At 43.0% G+C, this 24,696-nt stretch overlaps 1 protein-coding gene across 4 annotated transcripts in view; it reads right to left on the bottom strand.

Annotated features, from left to right (window-relative positions):
• Window positions 1-327: 327 nt before the first annotated feature.
• Ttc39b (tetratricopeptide repeat domain 39B) overlaps window positions 328-24,696 on the bottom strand; it is a 112,501-nt gene continuing 88,132 nt past the window's right edge. For 3 of the 4 annotated variants that reach the window (XM_050157451.1, XM_050157453.1, XM_050157452.1), the window contains 6 exons: window positions 23,559-23,650; window positions 19,385-19,511; window positions 16,752-16,860; window positions 13,449-13,563; window positions 11,120-11,236; window positions 328-7,387 (listed from right to left, as the gene is read on the bottom strand). In XM_050157451.1, coding sequence (XP_050013408.1) covers window positions 7,291-7,387; window positions 11,120-11,236; window positions 13,449-13,563; window positions 16,752-16,860; window positions 19,385-19,511; window positions 23,559-23,650 — 657 coding nt within the window. In that variant the 3' untranslated portion in view covers window positions 328-7,290. The other variant, XM_050157454.1, reaches the window with a different exon arrangement.

Here is a 24,696-nt window from a genome sequence, read left to right as displayed (position 1 = left end):
TAAATACATACCTGCTTTTCAGAGACAGTGCTTGGTCTACTCTGCTACAATGGATGTTGCAACTGGTCACAGCAGCAGCTAGGTTAATGCAAGTGATGTGATAGCAAACCCTCCCTCAGGGCAAACGATCCATCCCATGGCTCCCTATGTGCCCCCGGACTCAGCCAAGAGCATAGCTTTAAAAAGGGTCTTCATACCTGCGGGCAATAAGGTTGGGAGGAGAAAGAAAGGAAGTCTCACCAAGAAACAAAAAGTCACATGACAATTAAGGGCCAACCAAAGGGAAGTTATGTGCGGCTTTCACGTGAAGACCAACTAGGACGAGACTGTAATTTCATCGAGTCATTTATTTAAATAACAAATCATTGCACATCATAGGTAAACTGATTACAGCAATATGAAAAGAGGATTCTGAAAACAATCTGGCAACTGAAATATGTACCTACTAACAAGGAGCCTTCTCTAAGGTACAAGGGAAGAAGAGGGAAACACTGACTTGCAGATTGATTTATTTGCACTTAAAAATACAATTTCTAATATGATATCTGTTTTCAAAATTGTCTAAATTGTAAAAATAGAAACAGGAACTCTTGTCTTCATGTTGAAAATTTAAATCTTTATCTACATTGACTTCCACATCACAGATGATAACATTAACACAAAAGCAGCACACGGAAGCCATGGAAACACAGCTTTTACATGAGAAAATGCTAGTTCACACTCCTCTTCCTCCTCCTTGACTGATGGAAAGCTTCCTAGATATGGTCTCTTTCCCTCTCCAGGACCTGAGGCTAGTCCACTGGTGAGCAGATGGGTGTTAGTAACACATTCATTTTACAGAGTCCGGATCGCTTCGGTTTCTAAGATGGTTTTCCTCTGTAAAACTGACTGCTGAGAATCTCCCCAGAAGACCATGCTTAAGCGCATGAGGGAAGCAGACAGAGACAAGACAAATCCATGTCTGACCGGTACAGCACTCAATCCCAAGTACAGACAGGCGCTCTGATAGTTCAACTAGAAGCTCCAAGTTGGTTCATACATGCCTTAATTTTGCTTAATCCAAAAGTAAGTGAAAATCAAATGTACCTCTTACAAACCAGAAAGAACACAGAGTTACTTTTTGTATTTCTGAGGCAAAAAAAAGTCTCAAAAGACATTTATAAAGTAAATTTGCTTTGAAAATAAGTTGTGCAATAAAATAATACGTCTCCGTTATTAAATATATACGTATATGCCTTTGTATATAATTTGCATCAAAATTGAGCATTCTATGAACATCTGCAATAAATATTTTAAAATAGCAATCGATAAAGAGACAATTAATATCCGTTCAGGTGTTCAGACACCAACAGTCAGAGAAGGGAAAAGTGATGAAAAACACAATCGGCTCTAGAATTCCCATGACACGGTGGCTGGATGTGGCACACGGTTAACTGTTATGTGCCTTACTGCACAGCACACATCTGTGGCACATGTGTGCCTCTCTGTAAATCTTGGACCCAAACAGTGCTGTTTTCTTACATCATTAAACACAACCAAAAGCCTGAGATTTAAGATGTTTACCACAACCTCCTTTTTCCTGGAAACTACTTGGGCTGGGTGCTCAGTGGTCCAGTGTTTCCTTAGCCGTGTGCCAATATTCATGGTTTATGCCCTAGGACAGGAGTAGGCAAGAGGAGAGCCGTACAGAAAGCATTTGGTCTACTGCGGTGGTGGTGGTAGGGGGAACACTTCAGGAGAAAAGGGAATTTGTGAAACTCATTTATACTCATTTGCTATCTCCAAAGTCTGCCCTATTCAGAGTGAGACTGAAGCTACAGGCCTGTGTAATTCCTCAAGCAGAATTTGCCACCCCTTCAAACTCAGAAGAATACAACTGCTTCACAAGTAAATGTAAGCAATATTCTTTAGTATGCTCAGCTATTCAGAGACCCTCATTATCAGTTGTGTTCCACTGAAAACAATTATTTTTATTTTCTTTTGGTACCCAAACTACCAAGACTTTTAATTCAAAGCCCTGAAGAAAAAGTTAAGGAGCAATAAAACAAATGCACCTGACGTAATATGCACACGTCCCGTGTTCAGCCTTTTAATTACACACTTCTAGGAAGTGCTCAGTTGACAAAGTGTCCTATGTGTTTATTGTCAGTAAGTTTGCTACAATTGTACCTTGATTTTTCCTATTCAATATTCAACCTGGGGCCGAGGATATGGCTCAGTTGTAGAACACTTACAAAGCAAACACCAGCCCTCGGGGTTTCATTTCTAGCACCGCAAAAATAAAATAAAATAAAATTCAACCTGTAGGCATGTACAGAATTCTTTATTATTTAAATACAGCGAAGCATCTGCTTTGAGTTTTTGCACAGTCCTGCTGCAATATGACTAACTGTGATGAACACATGTCACTCACTGTATACTGCAAACAGGAGGGGGTGGGGCTTAGTCTTCTCTAGTGTTCAATCTATATATCCTCTACGTGGTTCAGGCTGAGAACCTGCTCAGCCGTCTCAGTACACGGAATAGCTCTTCTATCACTTCCTTCTGAAGTGATCAAGTTTTATAAATGGACTGGAACGGACTTAAGTTTGTCCTCGCATATGAAGGTCTGTCCAGATCAGATGGAACTGTTCAACAGCAAGGCCATCTTCCTTGATAGAGTCTGATGGGCCCTTTACATTTCAAGTTCAACATTCTAAAATAATAAAAGCTAACAGCAAATGTACAATAGACCAAAATACTAACTGGGAGGCAGGGTTCTAGCAATCTAATACATACAGTAAAATATGTAAATAACTGGATGGTGGGAGAGCAATATGAAGAAACAACTCCACTCCTAAAAGGGCATGGAGGATTAGCCAATATGGGTTGTTTCATATTACTTATGTATAGACCAATCTAGTGACACATTAGATCTATCACTGTATCTAATAAAGAGATCCTTAAACAGCTTAAGTTACTTACAATAGGCAACCAGAAGGCATAAAATATTTAAATTTAGATAAATCATCTTCCATATTATCCCTTAAGTGGATCAATTGTGTCAAACAATCTGTAAGTAGCATATTGAAATAGCTAAGAGGGTCAACATCAGCATGTTGGTGATGTAAACGTATCACAAAGTGTTCATTAAATTTTCAGAAATTATCTTATTCATGAAAGCGACCTAACAATTGCAACATGCAGAGACAGTTTACAAAATAAGACTACCCAAGTAATCTTAAAAACAGGGACTTTTCGATGAGCACACACAGAGTTCACAGGGGTGAGACCAGTTCATATGCCAAATACACGGGAGAATCAAAGTTTAAGGGCACTTAAACAGAAAGAGTAACTACTGAGAGATAGCTGACAAGGTGATGCAATGGATGAGGGATGGGCAGTCACCGCGGACAGCAAGCAAATGCCAGAGTGCCAGGGGCAAGAACCCTGGAGCCAGACCAGCCTGGTCTACAGAGCTAGTTCCAGGACAGGCTCCAAAGCCACAGAGAAACCCTGTCTCGAAAAACCAAAAAAAAAAAAAAAAAAGAATCCTGGAGCCTTTGAGAACTGCTGCAGGCAAGAAGAAAGGCCCCACTGCCCATGGCCATTTCAGGAGCCTAGCAACCACAGCTGACTGAGGACAGCAGAAGCAGTATGTTCAATGGCCGAAAAGGACAAATTAATTTGCTAAGATCCAGACCTGATGGATCAGGTAGGATTTCTGTCATCAGAGGCTTCACTAATTACAACTAACCACACCAGAACTGGTGATTCAGAAACCGAGGGAATTCAACAAAGGGGGGAAAAGGACACAGGAAAAATGAAATGTCTAGGGAATTGACAAGAATTGATTTTTCCACTTGGTCATAAAGACTGTTCTTAAATCACTCTTGCTGTCCAGGGAGCAGGGCTCTACTCAACAAGATCACTAAACCTCATGGGGATAGAAGGGAGGCAGAATCATGTGAACTTTGACAGCCGGTGCTGCTAGTGCCCATCACAATAAAATGATTAGGGAAAGAGCGCGCACTTCTACTTGAAGAGGGGGCACTCGCTTTTCACTCTTCCACACCACAGGGTTTAAGCCCTGGTCAAAAAATTGTAGAATGACTTGACCTCCAATTCAATTAACCCAGGCCCTCGGGCCAGGGAGGGATGACAGTCACCCAGGGCTGCTAACTCACCCCTTTCCGAGGAGCTGGCCTGCCTGCCGCATTGCTCTAATGACCGCACACTGTCCTTCCCACGGAGGAATGTGAAGTGTATCTCCCTGTAACTCCTGCCCACTGTCTCCTCCTGACCTCAGAACAGACAGACAGCCACAAAACTGTGTGCTCTGTAATCTTCCATGCAGGAAGAGCAAGCATTCAAATATACACAGAAGTTGGTGTAGTTAACCTTCCAAGCTTTTCTACTGACCAAGGCAAAGCACCAATCAGAACACGGCCTCGCTATTTAAAAATAAACAGAAGCAATTTTGCCAGTGGCTATACAAACTGTCCTTAGACATACCTGAGTCCCCAGCCACTACCAGTGCCTCACAAAGATGACAGATAAAATGGTGTCTCTTAGGCAAACATCCTAAATCACGAAACAGGTTGTAGAAGATGACCCTTACAAACATCCTAAGAAACCGGTGCCTGTACAGTGTCTTGAACACGACAGGAAACAGATAGATGTCTATCGCAGTATTTATAAGGTCACTAGATAGATGATCCACGCGGCTAACTGGCAAAGAGAATATGAGGAATAAAAACAAAAACCCCACAAATGAAAAAAAAGGCACAGATGAATTTGTTTGATAATGTAAAAGCAGTCATTTAAAAAAAGATTGTCTACTCATGTACACGTGTGCTTCTTCTGTGTGAGCATATGCCATGTTTGTCCGGGTGCCTGTCAGCTCTTCTGCAGTTCCAGCAGGTGAGAACTGTCTGACATGGTAGTGAGAAACAGCCTCTGGTCCCCGGAGAAGCAGGAAGGATTCTAACTGCTGACCCATCTCACCAGCCTACAATAGCTATTTTTAGCTTCACTTTTTTTTTTTCATTTTATACCAGAAAAAGAATTTATTGTTACAGACCATGAGCTCTGACAGATTCTCACAAAATATGGATATATATCCTTTTTATTTGTTTCTTTTTGGAGACATGGTTTCACTATGTAGTTATGGCTGGCCTGGAACTCACTATGCAGACCAGGCTGGCCTCAAACTTAGAGATCCGCCTCCCAGGTGCTGGGATTAAAGGAATGTGCCCCTACACCCAGATATATTCTTTAATAATATGTTTTTAAAATAATGTCATCAATGTTCTCCTAAAGAATTTATAAACTTTTCTTCAAAGTTTTATATATAATTATCGAATATATTTCTATAGTATCATGACAATTTATTTCCCCTTCTATCTGTAACTGGTTGAATAATTCATATTAATGTGACATGTTATCTGCCCCCATGCTGAAGAAGTGTTATTAATCACCTTCTTCAAGAAATGCTTCCTCAATGTTGGTCAAGCAATGGTTCCTTATGCAACACAACACCAATGCTGAGCATGGGAACTGCAGGAGGGGAGAGCAGGAGCAACTCCATGACCTGGGCTGCTCTCAGTGGTAACTGCATAAACTGAGAGGCTTCTGACTGCCCACGTTCACTTCATCTTACGGCATAGACCACAGACTCAGAGGATACTTTCATATAGATACTGTAATCCATGCACAAGCCATAATGGTCAGACTCACTCCTGTGTCTATAGCCTCCCCAGTGTACAGAAAGCTACCAAATGCACCACCTCATTGAGGCCTCAGAGCACTGAATCTACCTTGTCATTCCCACTGGGAAATCCAAGTCCTAGAAAGGCCAAGTTATTTGTTTTACGTTGCTAACTACTCACCAACAGGAAGAGACTCCCAACTACAAACTTGGGGCTTCACCTGGGGAATGTGGAGTCAACTACCATATAGACAAGAAAACGGAACAAAACCCTGACTCATGGACTCGTGAACTGCTTCTCCTCACTGGGTGGGATCTGGCCCTTAGCTGGAACAACTACTATAGGCAGTGGATTGGAAGGAGAGGGAGTGCATTGAAAAAAATACTATAAAACATTCTAAATGGGAAGAATGTGGATTGAATGCTAAACAGTGCTGGAAGTACCTAATACACAGACTCGTGGTTATAAAACTCAGAGAGAACGTTGAAGTCACCTGTTCTTTTTCTATTTCACAAGAGAGGAAGATACAGTAATTGGCAGGTGTGGGGACTCCAGAAAAGCCAACTGCTCTCTGCTCACCAGTAGCAGAGCCTGGCTCTTCCAGTCCCACGCTCTGGTTCTATATTCTACTCAGAACCAAAACCCAGCCCAGATGTGAAAGAAAGAAAGAAAGAAAGAAAGAAAGAAAGAAAGAAGGAAGGAAGGAAGGAAGGAAGGAAGGAAGGAAGGAAGGAAGGAAGGAAGGAAGGAAGGAAGGAAGAAGCTGTCAGTGCTGGGCCAGCCACATCCTAAGTGTAAAAATGACTGATATTTTATATATCATTTAAAGCAACAGGGATTTTTTTCCTCCCTGTAAGAAAAGGAGTCAGAGTCTATATCTCAGGCTTTAGCACTAAGGTTAGGGAGGTCTAAAATACCGTGTTTTCTTCCTGTAGATACACGGGAGATGTGTCTATATGACTGAATGCTATTGCTGGATCAGATATGAGTACATTCAAAGACAGAATGGTTTCTGAAAAATGCCACCATTTCAATCACTGAGAGCGGAAACCCGAGAACTCATGACTACAGCATCCTGAAGAGATGCAGGTCCTTCAGCCTAGCAAGACTTCACCCCTCGGGCCCTCTGCTTCTCTCTTCAGAACCTTCAGAAACTCATTGTTATATTATTTTAGATGTGCTATTTATTCCCACTCTGAGATTTAAATACTAAGCAATAAAATATCTCTGAAGTTTAAAGGACAAGCCAATCTAAAAATGGATCAGCATATAAAGCCATTTGCTACTTGAACAATATTAATTTTTGCATTAAAAAAATAAATAATCTAACTAGACTTTATTGTACCTGTCAGTCTTTTAAAAGACTTCACCCCTCAATTGAAATCTAATGTGAAATTCTTTTTAAAGGCAGAGTATAAGAATCTCTATACAATATTGATTGCCATTCCATAGGGGAACAGGAAGCCACTCTGGTGACAGGAAGCGCCTGACAATAAAGTTTCCTTTCTTATTCGAAGGATCTCACTTCCACCTTAACTGGGACTGATCTCCACAGCAGGAGTCCATGTTAGCTGGGGGGATTCCAGCCTGTGCGTTCTCATCAGTCTGAGGAAGAGGACGGTTTTTTCCAGAGATGAAGGGCTGCTTGAATCCTGAAGTGTAGTCTGGACTCCAAGGAGTAATCTTTGTAGTTGTTTCTGAAGATAAGGAAGAATAAAAAGATCCAGTCAGCATTTCTCTGGCTAGCAGGGCACTACCACCCTCGTCTGCCGCCCTCTGATCTCCTATTTACTTTCTAACTTCAAGAAGTGTATCAGCAGAGCTGAGTCAAAAGCAGACTCTTTCTGTGGGGCAAAGTGAATGGCAAGTCTGCATTCTGGGTTTCTAGAAGCTTCCCCAGTGGTGATTTAAAAGGTCATACTTTTGAGTTGCAATATCCTAACTACAAACCACTACTATAACAAGGTCATAACATCATGGCATATTTTGTTAAGTATTGCTGAGTGGGTCAACTTCTATTGTTAGAGAAAAATGTTGAGGTAGGTTCATATAACACAATGATCATAAACAATCCATTATTCAACAGAAGAAAAGTACTTCAGAATCCACATGAAGGGGGCTGGAGAGATGGCTCAGAGGTTAAGAGCACTGCCTGCTCTTCCAAAGGTCCTGAGTTCAATTCCCAGCAACCACATGGTGGCTCACAACCATCTGTAATGAGGTCTGGTGCCCTCTTCTGGCCTGCAGGCATATATACAAGACAATATTGTGTATAATAAATAAATAAATATTTTTTAAAAAAAAGAATCCACATGAAGCTACTCTAACAAAGACAGCAGGGCTGCCCTGTGACCCCCTAAACCATTTCTTCCGGTTCTCATGCAAGTGACCAGTGGTTTTGTCACTAATGACTCAAATTAGCACAGTGCCAGAAGGGGCCACGAGAAGGCAAGGGGTGAACGGAGAATCTGGGGGCAATCCCCAGAACCATGGAAAAGAAAAGCAGGGCAAACAAAATCCAAAAATCACTTGAAAACCTGACTATAATGGTTTAAATGAAAATGACCCCATAGGCTCAGAGGGAATAGCACTGATAGGATGTGTGGCCTTGGTGGACGAAGTGTGTCACTGTGATTTCAAAATGCTCAAGCTAGGCCCAGTGTCTCTCTTCCTGCTGCTGGCAGACTCCGATACAGAGCCCTCAAGCTTCTTCTGCAGGACCAGGTCCACCTGTGTGCCACCATGCTTCTGGCCATGACAATAATGGTCTAAATCTCTGAACTATAAGCCGGCCCTAATCAAATGTTTTCCTTTATAAGAGTTGCTGTGGTCATGATCTCTTCACAGCAATGATTTAGATCATTCATGTTGCTAAAATTGGTAGGAACTGGCTTCAATTTAGGCCTCCCGATTTCAAGCCCTGCCTTGGCAGACAAGGCAGCTGATGCCTCCTTTGAAGTAGTGTTTCTATCTTTTTTGAAAACACACTTTCTTCTTAACTTTGATAAGAGTTAGTATGATGTATTGTTCACAGATTAAAAAGAACCTCATACTAAGATTTACCTAAGAACAACTGAGTATTCTCTCGATTTCTGGCCGCTTTGAAAAGCCCATGCTGTGGAGAGGAACTGAGACAGAGATGGTCCTGAGATCACGGGGAAGTGTTTATGTTTGCCCTATAGGTACTGTCTGGGTCCGTGGTGGCTTTGAGTGCTTTTCAGAGGTGAAGAAATGTCTTTCTGTGTCACCTGCTGCTCCATTTACACAAAGTAGTGCTGACTATGTGCCAACTGGGAGTACCTGAAGTATCAGCATGCACAGTGCAGTGTCCCCATAGCTTCCTCTGAGGATGCACAGGGCAGAAACACCATAACTTCCTCTGGGGATGCACAGGGCAGAGTACCCATAGCTTCCTCTGAGGATGCACAGGGCAGAAACACCATAACTTCCTCTGGGGATGCACAGGGCAGAGTACCCATAGCTTCCTCTGGGGATGCACAGTGTGGTCCCCATAGCTTCCTCCGGGGATGCACAGGGCAGAGTACCCATAGCTTCTTCTGGGGATGCACAGTGTGGTCCCCATAGCTTCCTCCGGGGATGCACAGGGCAGAGTACCCATAGCTTCTTCTGGGGATGCACAGTGTGGTCCCCATAGCTTCCTCCGGGGATGCACAGGGCAGAGTACCCATAGCTTCTTCTGGGGATGCACAGTGTGGTCCCCATAGCTTCCTCCGGGGATGCACAGGGCAGAGTACCCATAGCTTCTTCTGGGGATGCACAGTGTGGTCCCCATAGCTTCCTCCGGGGATGCACAGGGCAGAGTACCCATAGCTTCTTCTGGGGATGCACAGTGTGGTCCCCATAGCTTCCTCCGGGGATGCACAGGGCAGAGTTACCATAGCTTCTTCTGGGGATGCACAGTGTGGTCCCCATAGCTTCCTCCGGGGATGCACAGGGCAGAGTACCCATAGCTTCTTCTGGGGATGCACAGTGTGGTCCCCATAGCTTTCTCTGAGGATGCACAGGGCAGAAACCCCATAGCTTCCTCTGGGGATGCACAGTGTGGTCCCCATAGCTTCCTCTGGGGATGCACAGGACAGAGTAACCATAGCTTCCTCCAGGGACGCACAGACACCACAGCTGAAGCATTAGCTGTCCTCATGGCCAACAAGTTACCTTTAAAAGTGGCTTCTTCCTACACTGTTCGTTTCTCTTTTAGGAGAAACTTGGGGGCACCCTGCCCCTAAAGGCTTCTTCCTCCTGCTGTACTCTATTCATGGCAAACATCCCTGACCTTACAATAGCAGAGCTGCTGACTCCACTCCTCTCCTGTCTCCCTATCAAGGTCACACGTGACCGCTCTCTGTTATGTTGCTCCACGTCTTGGCAGCTGCCCTCATTAGCAACCATGCTCAATAGTTTCACGTTTTTGGCTTTCATATTTGAATGCTTCTTAGCTGCTAACTAGCTCTAGGAATTCCGAGATTTCATCATTATTATTGGATATGGACATGCTGTACTGGCGAGGAAGGCATGCCGCAGAACCTGTGAGGAGGTCAGAGGACAACTCTATGGATTTGGTTCTTTCCCCTGGTTGGTTCTTTAGGGAGGTTCTGAGAATAGAACTCAGGTCTTGACTCTGTGCCATGTGTTGCACTTAACTGTTTTGCACATCCTTGAGTAAACCTTGGCATGTAGAAAATGAACAACAATTTACCACCCTCTTAGTCTTATCCCGGCCCTTGTTCCAGGCACTGGTCAAGACCTCTATCGCCTGCCCTGCGGTCTAACGACCTCAGGAATGACAGCTTTGACCAGCATGCTCTCTGGGCTGGGGACTTTGGTTTGTATCCATGTGGTCCTGACTTTAGCACTGAACACACCTGCACATCTCACTGCCAGCTCACCCTCTCCATGTGGATATCTGGCAGCCACCTCCAAGTACGATAGCCCTGAGAGGTATATCTCTGTGCAAAAACTCATTGCTCTGAGTGTTTGCCAGTTGGGAAAAAGCATCACTGTCCATCCACCTGCTCAGCAAACTGCAGCCACATCCTGTGCACCACTTATCTTCTACACTGCGAGTACTTACAATATATTAAGTGCAGTCAATGGGCACCTTACACTCTAAAATCAGTACTCATACCTACTGCCTGGCCATTTGCAGTAGAAGAGCAGAAGCTGAAGCTGGCCAGCTGGGTGCACACATAACATCTCTAGGTAGCCAGAGTCATGGACCGAGTGGCTCCAAACAGCACAACTACAGCGAAAGCCCATGCTCAAAACAAACAAACCACATTAGCAAAAATACTCATGCTAACTTGCATTAGCTCACTAGCTTTATGGAGCACAATGGCACTCACTGCGGCTGCACTGGCACTGGTGCCTCCCCCTCCACGTCACCAGGACAAGTTACCGTCAATACCCACCTTGCAGTTTCTAGGGTCTTGATGGCCTTGTCAATGTCCCCTTGGCTTTTATACAAACACGCCAGCTCAAACAGAGTGAATGGCACCAGATAGTGGTCGTACTTCAGTAGTTTCTCACTAACGAAGCAAATGAGAATCAATTAAGTCTTAACAGAACACAAAAAGTACCATTCGGAACACGTATCATTCTTCTTGAATTCCCAGACAATACTGAGACTATGACAGAGGAAGGCTGCGGTCACAGCTATGGTACTGAACACCCTAGGGAATGAAGTATGCTTCCATACTAAATCGTTAGTTCCTTAACGTACAGCCAGCATTGGTGCAGTACCGGCTCTCAGACAGATCAATACACACAGACCTTCGAGATGACCCTCGAGAAGACGAGATCAGCTTTGCGAGCATGTGGCTCTAAAGTTAGTAATAAGGAAGTCTCCTTAGTTTTGTGTTTAACCAGGCATCAATTTCCTTCATACGTAAGGCTTAGAATTCTTCAAAACATCAATGACTACATGGCTGGCAGTTCCGTTTCAGCATCATTTTGAAAACTAGAAATTCAGGAAAAAGATTAAGTAACAAACAGTCTTTTAAATCTAGAGCAAATTGTTTCTCTAGTTCTAACTGCAATGGATTTTTCATTTTTGGTGGTGGATAAGTACATAAAAATATATTGACAATTAAAGCATAAAATCCAGTGCAAAACCCCACAGCTACCATTCTGGATGGCTACTCTGTTCACTGATTTGTATAGTGTTTGTGCCAGGCTAACTTTAGTGTGTAATATTTATTTTTATTTGTAACTTTTTAAGTAAAGTTTAAAATAAATTAAACATAATGACAATAATCTATAGCTCAGCTTGCCAGGCTATAGCCCAAACTACTCTCAGATGCCAAGGAGAAGTAAGAGCAAGCCAGGAAGACTAGTTGTGCTGAACCTGCCCTGGGGTCTGCAGAGAGACCTGAGACTTTGAGTCTCAATGGCCAGGCAGGAGATGAGGCCCTAGACCATAGAAAGCAATGGCTGGAGCGGCACACCTTAAGCTTGGAATGTTGAATCTGTCCTTTGGAGAAAGCAGATTAGAAGAAACCCACTCACTGGCAAAGGACAAGACAGAGTCGATGGCCTCCTTTTGCCAGCAATTTTGACATGAAGAAAAAACAAAACACATCTCTTTGGAAATTAACAACACATAGGCCAGTCCTCACAGAAATTTGCAATTCAGTTTTACACTGCTCAAGAGGTCCAAACACCGCTAAACATGATATTAACACGATGGTGGCTTTGGTAGAAGCCAAAGTAAGTGGTATAGGAAAACTCTTCCACAACTTAACCCCACTGAAGGGGATTTCACAATCCAAACCCTGGAAAGCACAGGAGCAAATGCCTCCCTGTGAGAGGCAATGAAACAAAGCAGGCAGCACACACGGTCACTGTTGTTGCCAGTAAACTAGAACTGTGTATATAGTTTCCTAGTGTTCACCAAATATAGTATACGACCTTATTTGGGAACTAGAAAATGTGTCCTACATTCTCACAAATACTGTCATGAGGGAGGACACTGTGTGGCCTCCATCTTCATGGTGTGCAGTGTTTTCAAAAACACTGAGCCAATGTTTAAAAATCAGGAGATCTGACTGGGCAGTGGTGGTGCACGCCTTTAATCCCAGCACTTGAGAGGCAGAGGCAGAAGGGAGTTCTGTGAGTTCAAGACCAGCCTGGTCTACAAGAGCTAGTTCCAGGACAGGCTCCAAAGCTACAGAGAAACCCTGTCTCGGAAAAACAAACAACAAAAATCAGGAGATCTGACTTTAGATGCAGCTTCCACTTCTTTCTGTAGGGACCACAGTTGCTGGGCCCACACTGTGCAAAGTGAAGCGTGACATAGTCACAGTCTTTGGAGAAAACAGGGGTTCCCAGTTCCCCCCAAGCATTCAGCCTTGCTCGGACTCTCACCAGGTCAGCACTGTCATTGCTAGAAAGAAAGATCAGTGTATATGCAAGAAATGGGTCATCAGCCAGGCGGTGGTGGCGCACGCCTTTAATCCCAGCACTCGGGAGGCAGAGGCAGGCAGATCTCTGAGAGTTCGAGGCCAGCCTGGTCTACAAAAGCTAGTTCCAGGACAGGATCCAAAAGCTACAGAGAAACCCTGTCTCGAAAAACCAAAAAAAAAAAAAAAAAAAAAAAAAAGAAAAGAAAAAAAGAAAGAAATGGGTCATCTTTAAACAGTGAGTGGAAATACATAAAGCCATATTCCATACCATAGCTTGGCACATCACTTTGCCTCCGAGACCCCTGAAGCCACAACTTGAACCCAGGCTGGCTCTTACCTTTCCACAATGTGGTTGAAACACAACTCAGCTTGCAAGGGTCGCTCTAAGTTCTTGAGGCAGCATCCCTTCAGTAATTTTACCAAGCACTCATCATCCACAGAGTCAGCAGAGTCTTAAAACAACAAGAAGAAACAACAGGGGGAAGAGTTCATTGTTTTCTGTGGTGCCTGGTATGAATGCTAGCTAGTGCCTCATCTATATGAGGAGAACACCCTGAGCTGCCTTGCCAACACAAAAATACTTGCCAGAAATCCTAATTGAGAAGAAAACTAAGTGATGTTGGGCTTTAGGGGGAACCATTTAATAATAAGCTTACTAACCTACTACATAAAACAATGGAAACGCTTGTTCAGAAGAACACTGAGCTTACACATTCTACGTCATTCATCTAGGGAGACTGCACAGGCAGATTTTCAGGTGGTCATAGTAAATTCTGTGCCCTTAGCTACAACAGGAAATCTGATCTCTAAATAAAGAATGAGCTTCATTAATTCTCTCAGAGGTAAAGGAGGAGGAAGCAGGCTGTCTCCTCCTGTTGTTTTGGCTTCTAACTGCGCTGGCGTCCTCGCAGGAGAGGGTAGCACCTCCATATGGAGAAGCAGATGGCCTCCCACCCGTTCAAAATGCAGGAAGCAGAAACCTCTCTTCCAGATCATTATGTTTACAACCTAGCAATTCTCCCAGGTTATGTTCTTTCGGGGAAGAATTATGCCACGAAATGGTTCTGAAATACAGGAAAAGGCACCTAAAGTCGCCACAAACGGCCATGCTCCGGGAAAATGTCAAGGGTTTCCTTTTCCTATCCAGGCCCCTGTCTTCTCCAGCGCAGTCTGGAGATGTGTCAAGCAGAGCGAGCCACATGGTGTCGTGGCTATCTGTCAAAGGTAGCCACGCCACGTGTTCTGTTCGTGAAGATTTTTCTGCTTTCTTCTTTTGCAAGTGACAGGCAAAGAAGTCAAAGACAGACTGCTAATTTACACGTTTCTGCCTGTGGCAGCAGTGTGAGGGGCGGCAAGGGGAGAGGACTGGATCCTGGGAGTCTCCATGCTGCAGCCGCACGCTTTGGGTTCGAGTCTCAGACCCCGTCGGTGACACGTGCTGGTGCTTCAGTTGGTGAACCCTCACCTATGGGAAGCAACAGTGCTACTCACCCGACTGGAAGGGGCTCACTTCACTTCTAAGTGTTAAACACACAAGATTCACCTTGAACTGTCAAGTGCTAATATGTCATGGGCCACACACTCGGAAAACCACGATACCAACACCTCTGACCTTTCCTACTACGGACTTGGTACCCCCTTACCTTACATCCTCCCACTCGTAATCCACGCTTCTATCAGGGAGTCAGACCCAAGCCCAAAGTCGGGTCCGCACTGGCTGCTACCTTTCCGTCTCATTTCTGTGCCTTCTATATTGAATTCTGAGAAGCAGTTTTCTAATGTTCTGACAACTTCTGCTTGCTCAATGAATAATGTTTGAGGTGGCACAGACCATGAGTACTAAAAACCCAGTACGGCACTCTGTGGAGATCTTAAGTTAGCAGTGTGACAGGGCTTCATATGCCACCTCTTCCACAAACTCAGAAGCAAAGCCCAGTTCCCCTGACCACAGTACATTATCACATGATCACTCCCCGTCCTGACCTGCACTCGTACACAAGAAGAAGGGCTGAACTGGAGATAAGGCTGCTGAGACGCCCTGTGGGTGAAGACTCTAAGTCTGACGGCCTGAGTTCGATCCCAAGGACCCACATGGTGGGAGGACAGTACCAGTGCCCACAAACTCTCCTCACACACACACACACACACACACACACACACACATACACACACATACACACACACACACACAAAAATAGGGTTTGAGACGTTTTTGTTTGTTTGTTTGTTTAAATCACGGGAGCAATGCCCATGCCCACAGGTGGCACAGCAAGGCTGCCGATGTCCTAAATGCGGGCAGGCTACGAAAGACAGACATCTGAAAACTACAAAAATATCCACACTGAGCATCACAGAAACTCACTGCAGCACAGAGAGGGAAACACAGGAACTGGCCGAAACGGGAAAAGCGGCCAGGCAGTCGCACCTTCCTTTATGTAGCTGATTCTGTTTGCTATTAATGTCACCACACAGATTAATTTAATGACAAAGTGGATCTGCTGCCGACTTCTGGCTACGTGATGAATTTGGTTGGAATCCCAAGGAAAACAGTACAAAACTTACTGCCACGTGCCGCCGCTAAGCATGTCACCACTTGCTCTCGCATCTAGCTGTACCCTTTGTGTGGACGACAACCTTTACGTACCACAGTCAGGCCCTACAAAAGGCCAATAGTGCCTGCTACCCTCTGCCCTTTAACTGCAACTGACAGATAGGAAACCAGAACCATATCTGGTATGGTATCTAATAATGGGCAGGGGTAGAAGCCCCCACAACCTCAGGCTTGGAACGTCACTCAATTTTCCAATCAAGATCCCCACACTCACTCTGAAGAATGGAACTTTAATTAACCGAGAGTCAGAAGTTTGAGGGCAAGGAAGATAATGTCCCCTCAAAACCATGATAAACCTAATGTGTATTAAGAGAGAGGTGACCCTGACAATAAACCAATTCTTTCGCCCGGAGGAGAAACAGAGGACAGGACTGTCGGCTGCTATTTAATTTTGTTTTATGCATGAGTGCTTTGCTTGCATATATGTCTGTGTATGGTATCCATGGAGTCCAAAAGAGGGCACAGACTATATTGGGTGTCTGAACATAACATGATGAACCACTCAAAACACAGGACAGTGGCATTACAGCATACTGAGACCTAACTGTCACCGAGCCAGCGTTGAGAGGTAAGAACTTCAAGAGGGTGGCAATGCGTGCTGTGTGCCTCAGTCTGCCATGCGACAAGGCAGCAAGAAGGTCCTCATCAGCTGTAGCACCTGGATCCTACAGCCCTTAGGCTCCAGACCTGTGGGAAACACACTGGTTTTCCTTCATATATCACCCAGCCTCTGGTATTCTGTTAGAGCAGCAGAAAAAGAAAAGCAGGTCCTTAAAAACAAAAACTTTAAACTGGCCCACAATGGCTATGCCATAAAAGTGGAATCACATCCTACATGGTCTCTTGTGACAGACACCCATTCTTTGGTGCATCAGGAAGTGCCATCCTCACTGCATCTTGATGAGAAGCACCCAGACAGCAGAAGCTCAAGCCTTGCTCTTGAGATGCACACAGAACGACATGGGCAGATATGCCCCAGGGAGAGACCAGAGAGGCATCAGAGCCAAGACAAAGACCTTGCACACTTACTCTGAGCTTGCAGAGCCGCCTCAGCCTTCTCCACAGTCACCAAGAGGTTTTCAGAAAGGTCCTTCCTTTTGGCTACTATTGAAAAGCCATTCCAGACGTACATCATTTCCTAAGGAGGAAGGATGGAAAACCACACGTGAGGTGTCTGCTAAGGACTTCAGTATGACGGCTGCGATCTTGTTCTACTTTCCTTCATCTGGAATTCAGTGACATAAGTTCCCCTGGTTTATTAATATATATATATATATATATATATATATATATATGCCTTTTGTCTTTCACGCTCTGAGGTAAGCAAACATATACCTTATACTCATTCATTCAACAAGCACACTAAGTATCTACTAGCGTACAATCCTTTGGAGAGAACAGAGATACAGAAGTAAAATAATATTTTAAACTGACACTATAAACAATTTTGTTTAATGTAAACTTTTGTTGTTACTTTTAAGTAAAGGGAAATATTTTAAAATGTCTGCTAATTGTTTACATAAAGTGTTTCCAAGCATATCACTAGAAATGATCATTGGAATATTTATTTTACTGGGCTCAGGTTCTTTTCTATCATTAAAAACATGTGTCGGCCCAGTATTGCGATCCAATATGCAGGAAACACGTTTGTTTAAAGGCCATATGGCTGAATGACAGCTCCTGAAATGTAAACTAATGGCTTCTCGTTGCAGATTATGTTTAATGGGCTAACAGATGAGAATTTTTTTTGGATCAAAAGCAAATGTGTTTTTGCTTGAAAATATTTTTCTAATGTCCAGATAGTGCAGTTCATATTTTGAAGGGTATACAATGAGCATGAATTTTTAAAATACAACAGATACTGTTTGAGAATCTTCTGAGCCAGAGCCGTCATGGAAATGAGGCATCAAATGATGGTGTCACAGGCTTGCTTTACGGCACTGCAAGCTAGGGGCACAATTCAGGAATGACATTTTTAAACTGATGATTTAAATTTCTTTATGAGTGTAGTATTTATCCAAGGGAGAAGCAAGCTTGGTTTGAAATTTTTATGAAAAACAGGCTGTGGCAACATCCCTCGGTATGAACAATTCTAGTGAATTCTTTGTCATTGTATACCCACCAACCACCAGTGATTCAAAGCATGACAGAGCCTCATACACACCAGGGTCTAAGTACTAAGGTAGACAAAGAGAGATAATGGTCAAGTAAGGTTTCTGGAAAGTTCTCTGACACAGAATCTCCCAGTGCAAACCACTTGATAGCAATGAATGTGGAACAGGACTAAAGCTAATCAAGGCAACATTAGGCACCAACCGGGAGAGGGGTTTGCGGTCTCTGTGTTTAGCACAGTGATCTTGTTATTGTCTGTGCTCAAGACACAATAGGCCCATCATATTCCTACCTCATCCTGTCGGGCTAATCACAGGGTTCTGTGGGAAACACCCGGTCTGAGTGCTACCAGCTGCAGGCTAGCGCCTGTCTGACCCCTGTCAGGGGCTGCATTCTTGTTCCTCTTTAAAATACACAAAGAACTTCTGGGAGTCAGCAACAAAACAAAAATCACCCAATGAAACAAGAATGATACGAACAATGGAGAAAAAAATTAAAAAATGAATGAGCAGAGGAAGACACTGCAAAGTGTTAATATAGAAATGCAAGTTACAAAGATGTAGTATCAGCCGTTTGAATTGATACAGTACGGGGGTAGAAAGTTCATGTTATCTCCTCTACCCAAACATTAACATTAGCCTTCAGCTAAGAATCCCAGGTCTTTGAAAACATTCCCAGAGAATGACATGTGCATGTCAATGATGTTCATTGCAGCGATGCCTATGACAGTAAAAAACTGGAAAACGGCACATAACTCTCAAAGGAGAATGATTAAATAATCCAAGGTACAGAGGTCTCACAGAACCAGCCCCAGAGGAGGGCCCCCCTGCAGTAGAACATGCTAGCCCGCTAGCCCGAAGGGGTTCCTCTCTGGTGGGAGAGCCAAGCCTACGAAAGGCTGTACCGCAAAAGGGCGTGGCACACACCACAGCCATGAGTCTTCCTTGTTTACAATCCCATATCACAATGGCAAAGCTTTGCTTCACATGTAGTCCAGGGTGGTCGGGCATTCCCTGTGCAGCTCAAACTGGCCTCAAATCTGCAGCAACTCTCTGGCCTCGGCCGCCCAAGTGCTAAGATTACAGGTATGAGTCATCCCGCCCAGAATAAACAAACTCCAGATCAAACAAACTATATTCTTGGAAAATTATTCTCTAAAGGCTTTCTTTTACCCTTTTACATATCTATTAGAAAATACAAAACTGAATTTGTGGTTTGTTTTGTAATTCAGTTTCACTTCAGTGAAGCCGTGTTCTCCCTTTAGGCCTGAACGTCCTCATCTGAAACATGGAACTGAGACCATATTCTTACCTTTATGATGAAAGTCAAATGACGTGACTTTTTTGGATTGCCTTTATCACAATGTCTAGAACATATGAACTGATCAAAAGGCAACAGGTAAAATTTTCAATGTTTTAAAATTACTTTATATATGAATAGAAAAATACACAATAGTTCTATAAGCTTCCCATCCAAAGCTAAGTACATTCCTTGATGCTCTCAATAGTGACTTTATCTCTAGCATGGAGACAGTGAATAGAAGCAGATACCAGGGCAGGTAAGACGAGCTTCCCCGGGGCTCCTGAAGAGGGTGAGTACCGGCGTGCCTTCCTCACAGCGAACTTCTCGGTTGGGAGAGATTTCCCGGCGATCCTCTGCTTCAAGCCGTCTACCTGTCTGTGGAGAGACCATGCAGAGGGCAATGAGCACACATCATTCACAACTGGGCTTTACACACACACACACACACACATCATAGGCCAGTAGCAGCCGGGAACCTGTTCCAAACGCACATTACCGGGCGTTTCCCACGAACCGGCAGTCCTAAGGTTGGGACCAGCAATCTCCATGAGGACACACATTCAGGTAATACGGGATACACAATTCTGGGAGAGCCAGTAACTCACATATTTCCTTCCAGTCAACTTAGCTGGTGCCCTACAGGTGTCAAACACAGTCCAGGCTAATCTAGGCATAAAATTGTCTATTTCCATAAATATGCAAAAAGAGAAGGGAAGAGGCTGTGGGATGGTCTTTCTGTGTGCTGTATTTGTCTTGCTATCATTGGTTGATAAGTAAAGCTGATTTGGCCTAAAGCCAGGGATAATATAGCTGGTGGGAAAGTCAGACTGAGTACAGGAAAAAGGGTGGAGAGAGAGAGACACGCCAGCTGCTGAGGAAGCAAGACAGGTTGAACAATGAGGTAACACCATGGCCACGTGGCAATATATAAACTAATAGAAATGGATTAATTTAAATGTAAGAGCTAGTGAGCAATAAGACTGAGCCATCAGCCAAGCACTTATAAGTAATATTAAGCCTCAGAGTGGTTATTTGGGAACTGGAGGGCAGGAGAGAAACCTCTGATTACATAATGGTGTACCAACGTGAAGCTCTCAAATTTCCATAAGGCCTGAAAAAGCTTTAAAAGGGGCTTCTAAATACACAGTAATGGAGCTAAAAACAGCTTCCTAGTTATGTCTCTCACGAGGGCGACAGTACAGAGATGCCACAACATGCAGGCTTGAGCACAGTGTGGCAGATTCCTGAAAGCTCAGCAACAGTTGCGTGGTGGATTTAGCATTTGCTTATAGAGACGAAAAAGTCTAAAAGATCCACAATAAAAGCAGTCCAGATGGAAAAACCTTTAAACAGGTTTCAGTGTGTTTTACAATGTGTGTAGGCTTAAGAAAGAAAATGGATATAAGTAGTTGTAGAAATAAATACAATTGTTTTAAAAAACAAAAGTCTTTAAAGAGACAGTAAAAATAATATAAAAGAAAAAGTCATATAAATATGGGAAATACACAGGGAGTCTGGAGCCTATGTGTTATTGTGTTGATTTTGAATTTTTTGATAGCTGATGGACAAGAGATAGCTGTTGAGAGACATGTGATTGAAAGAGTGACTAATAAAAAAACCAACATAAATATTTTATAAACGCCTTGGTTTTAAAACAAAAGTAAAAAATATATTTGTAAAATGGAACTTAAAAGATGCATTGCTTTGGAGAAGTTGTTTTGTTTCCACAGGAAACGAGAGGCTATGGATACATTACAGATTAAGATGGACCAGCTGTGATCAAGACCGCCTGACCTTGTCAGGTGAAATCTATCAACAAAGATTATGACTGGTCCTCCCAGGACTTAGCCATTATCTCAAATTTTCTCAGGAACCCTAATGATACTTTGTTCACAGACAGCAGGAAGCAGTTTAGAGACACTGATGTCCACATTCCCCAGAGTTGGGTGTATGGATGGTCTTTGGTTATTTGGTGGGTTATGTACATTTGTTATATTTAAGGGACTATAGGAAGGTATAATAAAATAAATTTAAAGCTAATTTTGTTACAGAGTATGTATGTTTCTATTCTTGTTTAAATTATTTTTGTATATTATTGCAAATTTAAGGTTATTTTTGTTATACAGTATATCTGTTTCTACTTCTGTTTAAGGTATTTTTATATATTGATACAAATATAAGGTTACTGTCCTTATGCTGCATATATGTTTTCTATTTTTGCTTAAGGTATTACCTATACAACTCATACCTATAAAACTTGTTTAATTATGCAATATGAAGTTTTAGTCCTTAAAAGCTATTCTGGCTAATAAAGAAATATAGGCTAATAGTGGCCCATATCTATCAAATTTATAGTTATGTTAGATTTTCAAGGTAATACAGAGAAATAGTTCAGATAGGTAATCTTCAAACACTTCAAAGACCTATGGAATATGGCATTCATATGTCTTAAAAACTTAGACTTTTATCGACAGTTAGACACATCTGATCCTGGCACCACCAATTATTTTAGGGCCTCAAAAATGTTCTTTATGGAGTTTTCTTTCAATGTGGCAATACTAGCCATTTGGGCAAGAAGTTACTCTTTCCTGGACTGCTTGATAATATGTTGTATAAACTGGACATGCAGGACCCACAGGAAAATGACCACCACTTCAGAGTTCCTGCTTCACAGAAGAAACTGCCAGGCATTCTGCAGGACACAGAGGAAAGTGACTGACGAGCTGCCAATATAGACAGGGCAGCCTTTCAAACTTCCTGCTTCATTGAAAAGCCTGCCAAATGCTATGGGCCTGTAGGCTGAAAATGGATGCCCCAATGCAGCAAAAACATTTGGGTGACTGTCCAGGCAGTCAGATATCTCTGTTATTTCTAGAGTTTTGGAAGTTACTTGCAATGCATTTCCTGTTTACTCAGGTAATATTATATCCTTCCGGGGTCTTTGATGGAGTTGAAGACTAGACAGTTATAACTGTTTTCCTTAGTTATGATAAAAGATAAATTAGATATGAAACTTTAGACTTACAAAGATAGAATAGATAATAGAGTATTTTCTTTAATTTTGCCAATGCAAACAGACTAAATATTGTAACTGTGATTCTTAATACTTGTTTTTGTTGTATACAATTTTACTATGTTAAAGTTAAAACCTTCCTTTTCAATTAGACAGAAGGGGGAAATGCTGTAGGATGGGCTTTCTGTATGCTGTGAATATGTTTTGCCCCCATTGGTTGGTAAATAGAGCTGATTTGGCCTATAGCCAGGAAGAACATAGCAAGGTGGGAAAGCCAAACTATACAGGGAAAAGAAGAGTGGAGGAGAGAGAGATGCCAGTCAGCTGACAAGGAAGCAAGCTATGTAAATAATGAGGTAATGCATGTGGCAATATATTAATAGAAATGGGCTAATTTAAATGTAAGAGCTAGCTAGTAATAAGTCTGGGTCATTGGCCAAGCATTTATAAGTAATATTAAGCCTCAGAGTGGTTATTCGAAAACTGGCGGGCAGAAAAGAAACCTCCAATTACAGGAACCATGTAAATTGGTACATTTCCTGTTTCTCTCTGCAGATATTGCACAGATCTATAACATAATGTATCCCAGAAGACAACCATCCACTTATGCATATTAGATAGCTAACCAAACATAGGTAATTTTGTAAATAATCATTTTAGGATTTACTATTTTCAAAAGTCTAAGAAATGTGGACTGGGAGATGATTCAGTAAGAATACTGGCAGTGCAAGCATGAAGAACTGAGTTCAAATCCTCGGAACCCAGGTTGGTTCCCTGGAGACAGCAGACACAAGGGGCCCCAGGATTTGCTGACCAAGAGCCTGGCTCCAGATTCAGTGAGACCCTGGAGAGAATAAGGGAGTGGAGTGAACTCCTAACAGCATCCTCTGTCCTCTGCACATGTCTGGGTATGCACACACACTCCTATACATGATGCACACAGACACACTGCCCGCCCCCAAATCCAAGCACATGAGAATGAAACTAGGATAGACAGAGACTACATGCTCCTGGAAGAGACTATGTTTGCAGGGTCTCTTTGTTATGCATAATTTTATGAGTGCATAAACAAGGGAAAGGATTCAAGAAAATATCCGGTTACATCACTGAAAGAATCAAGCGAGGAGGAAGAAAACCTTGGTGTGAAAGAGCAGGAGCAAACTCCTGACAACTAAACTCTAGCTCTAGAAAACAAGTACAAGGCATGTTTCCATGATTCCCAGACGTGCAAACACATCTGAAAATCATGCTAAAGAATGACAGGCTGGCTCTCAGCTAAGTGTATTCTTCTAAGTGCGGCCACATCGGTGAGTAGACAAATTAGAAGCTAGGGGAGTAGAGAGTGAGGGAAGAAGTCAGATGTGTCTAACCCCCCAGGGTCCCTGTGACAGAAACAGCGTTGTGCTCACCTGAACAGAGCCACCACGTTCTCATTGGTCACTGCCACCTCCTCCTCCGGAAGCATGCTCAGAATGGCAGCTTTCAAGAACACATATGTTGCCTTGAGGAAACAAAGACAAGGGCTCACTGGAGAACATGAGATTTTAGCTTGCACACAGAAGTGACCTAGAACCCTCCCACACGTCACATTTAAAAGTGTCAGGTGAGCCGTCTGTTTCAACAGAGTCCCAGCACTAAGAGGGGTGAGTAGATATGAGGCTCCCATGTCTAACCAGAAGCTATTTGCAGTTGATGCTACTGGGAAAGGGGAGCCCAGCTTCCACAATGGAGTGTCACTGGGTACACTGACTAAACTCCCAGAGCAGGACGCAGCTCCATGCGAGGAGGAGCTGGCCAACATAAAACGAGCTCCATGTTTTTGGTTTTTGTTTAGTTAGTTTTATTGTGTGTGTGTGTGTGTGTGTGTGTGTGTGTGTGTGTGTGTGATTGATTGATTGATGTTTGGTTTGTTCTGAGACTTTTGGTTTATTTATTCTTTGTGGGTGGTTTGATTTTCATTTTTGTAATTTAAGGTTTTTTTTTTTTTTAAGAAAGGGAGAGAACGTAAGTTGGGTAGGTAGGGAGGATCTGGGAGGAGTTAGGGAAGGGAACGTGATAAAAGTACGCTGTATAAACAAAATATTTAATTTAAAAAATGAAACAGACACAGGCTTTAGCTCTCTGCTCAGACTGAAGTGCTGAAGCGCTCTGATGAAGCAGGCATGTCTATCATCCCAGCACTTGGGAAGCTTAGGCAGGAGGTTGCCACAAGTTTAAGGTCAACCTGGGATTCACAGTGAGCTCCAGGCTAGCCTTGGCTACAAAGGGAAATTCTGTCTCAAAAAAAGTAGGGGGAAAAACAGGTGCTCAAATACATCTGCACGGTTTTCAAAACTGATTAAAAAATATCACTAACTATTAAAAATGACAGTAAGTTTTCAGTGGTCATTTTCCTATGACAGGAATGGGCCATCATGGGTAGGAAAGTGGGCAGAACAAACAAAAATCATCATCTCTTCCTCTCAACTTCTCAAAAATGGCTCATAGCTAACTAATTATCACCAAAAACTTGGTCAGGGCACTGGAAGTCTACAAAGATCTCCAAGA

The sequence above is a fragment of the Alexandromys fortis genome, unplaced genomic scaffold (genome assembly GCF_014885135.2).
Source record: "Alexandromys fortis isolate MF-2015 unplaced genomic scaffold, M_Fortis_MF-2015_v1.1 scaffold_64, whole genome shotgun sequence".
NCBI lineage: Eukaryota > Metazoa > Chordata > Mammalia > Rodentia > Cricetidae > Alexandromys > Alexandromys fortis.
This window is presented reverse-complemented; position numbering and strand designations above follow the sequence as displayed.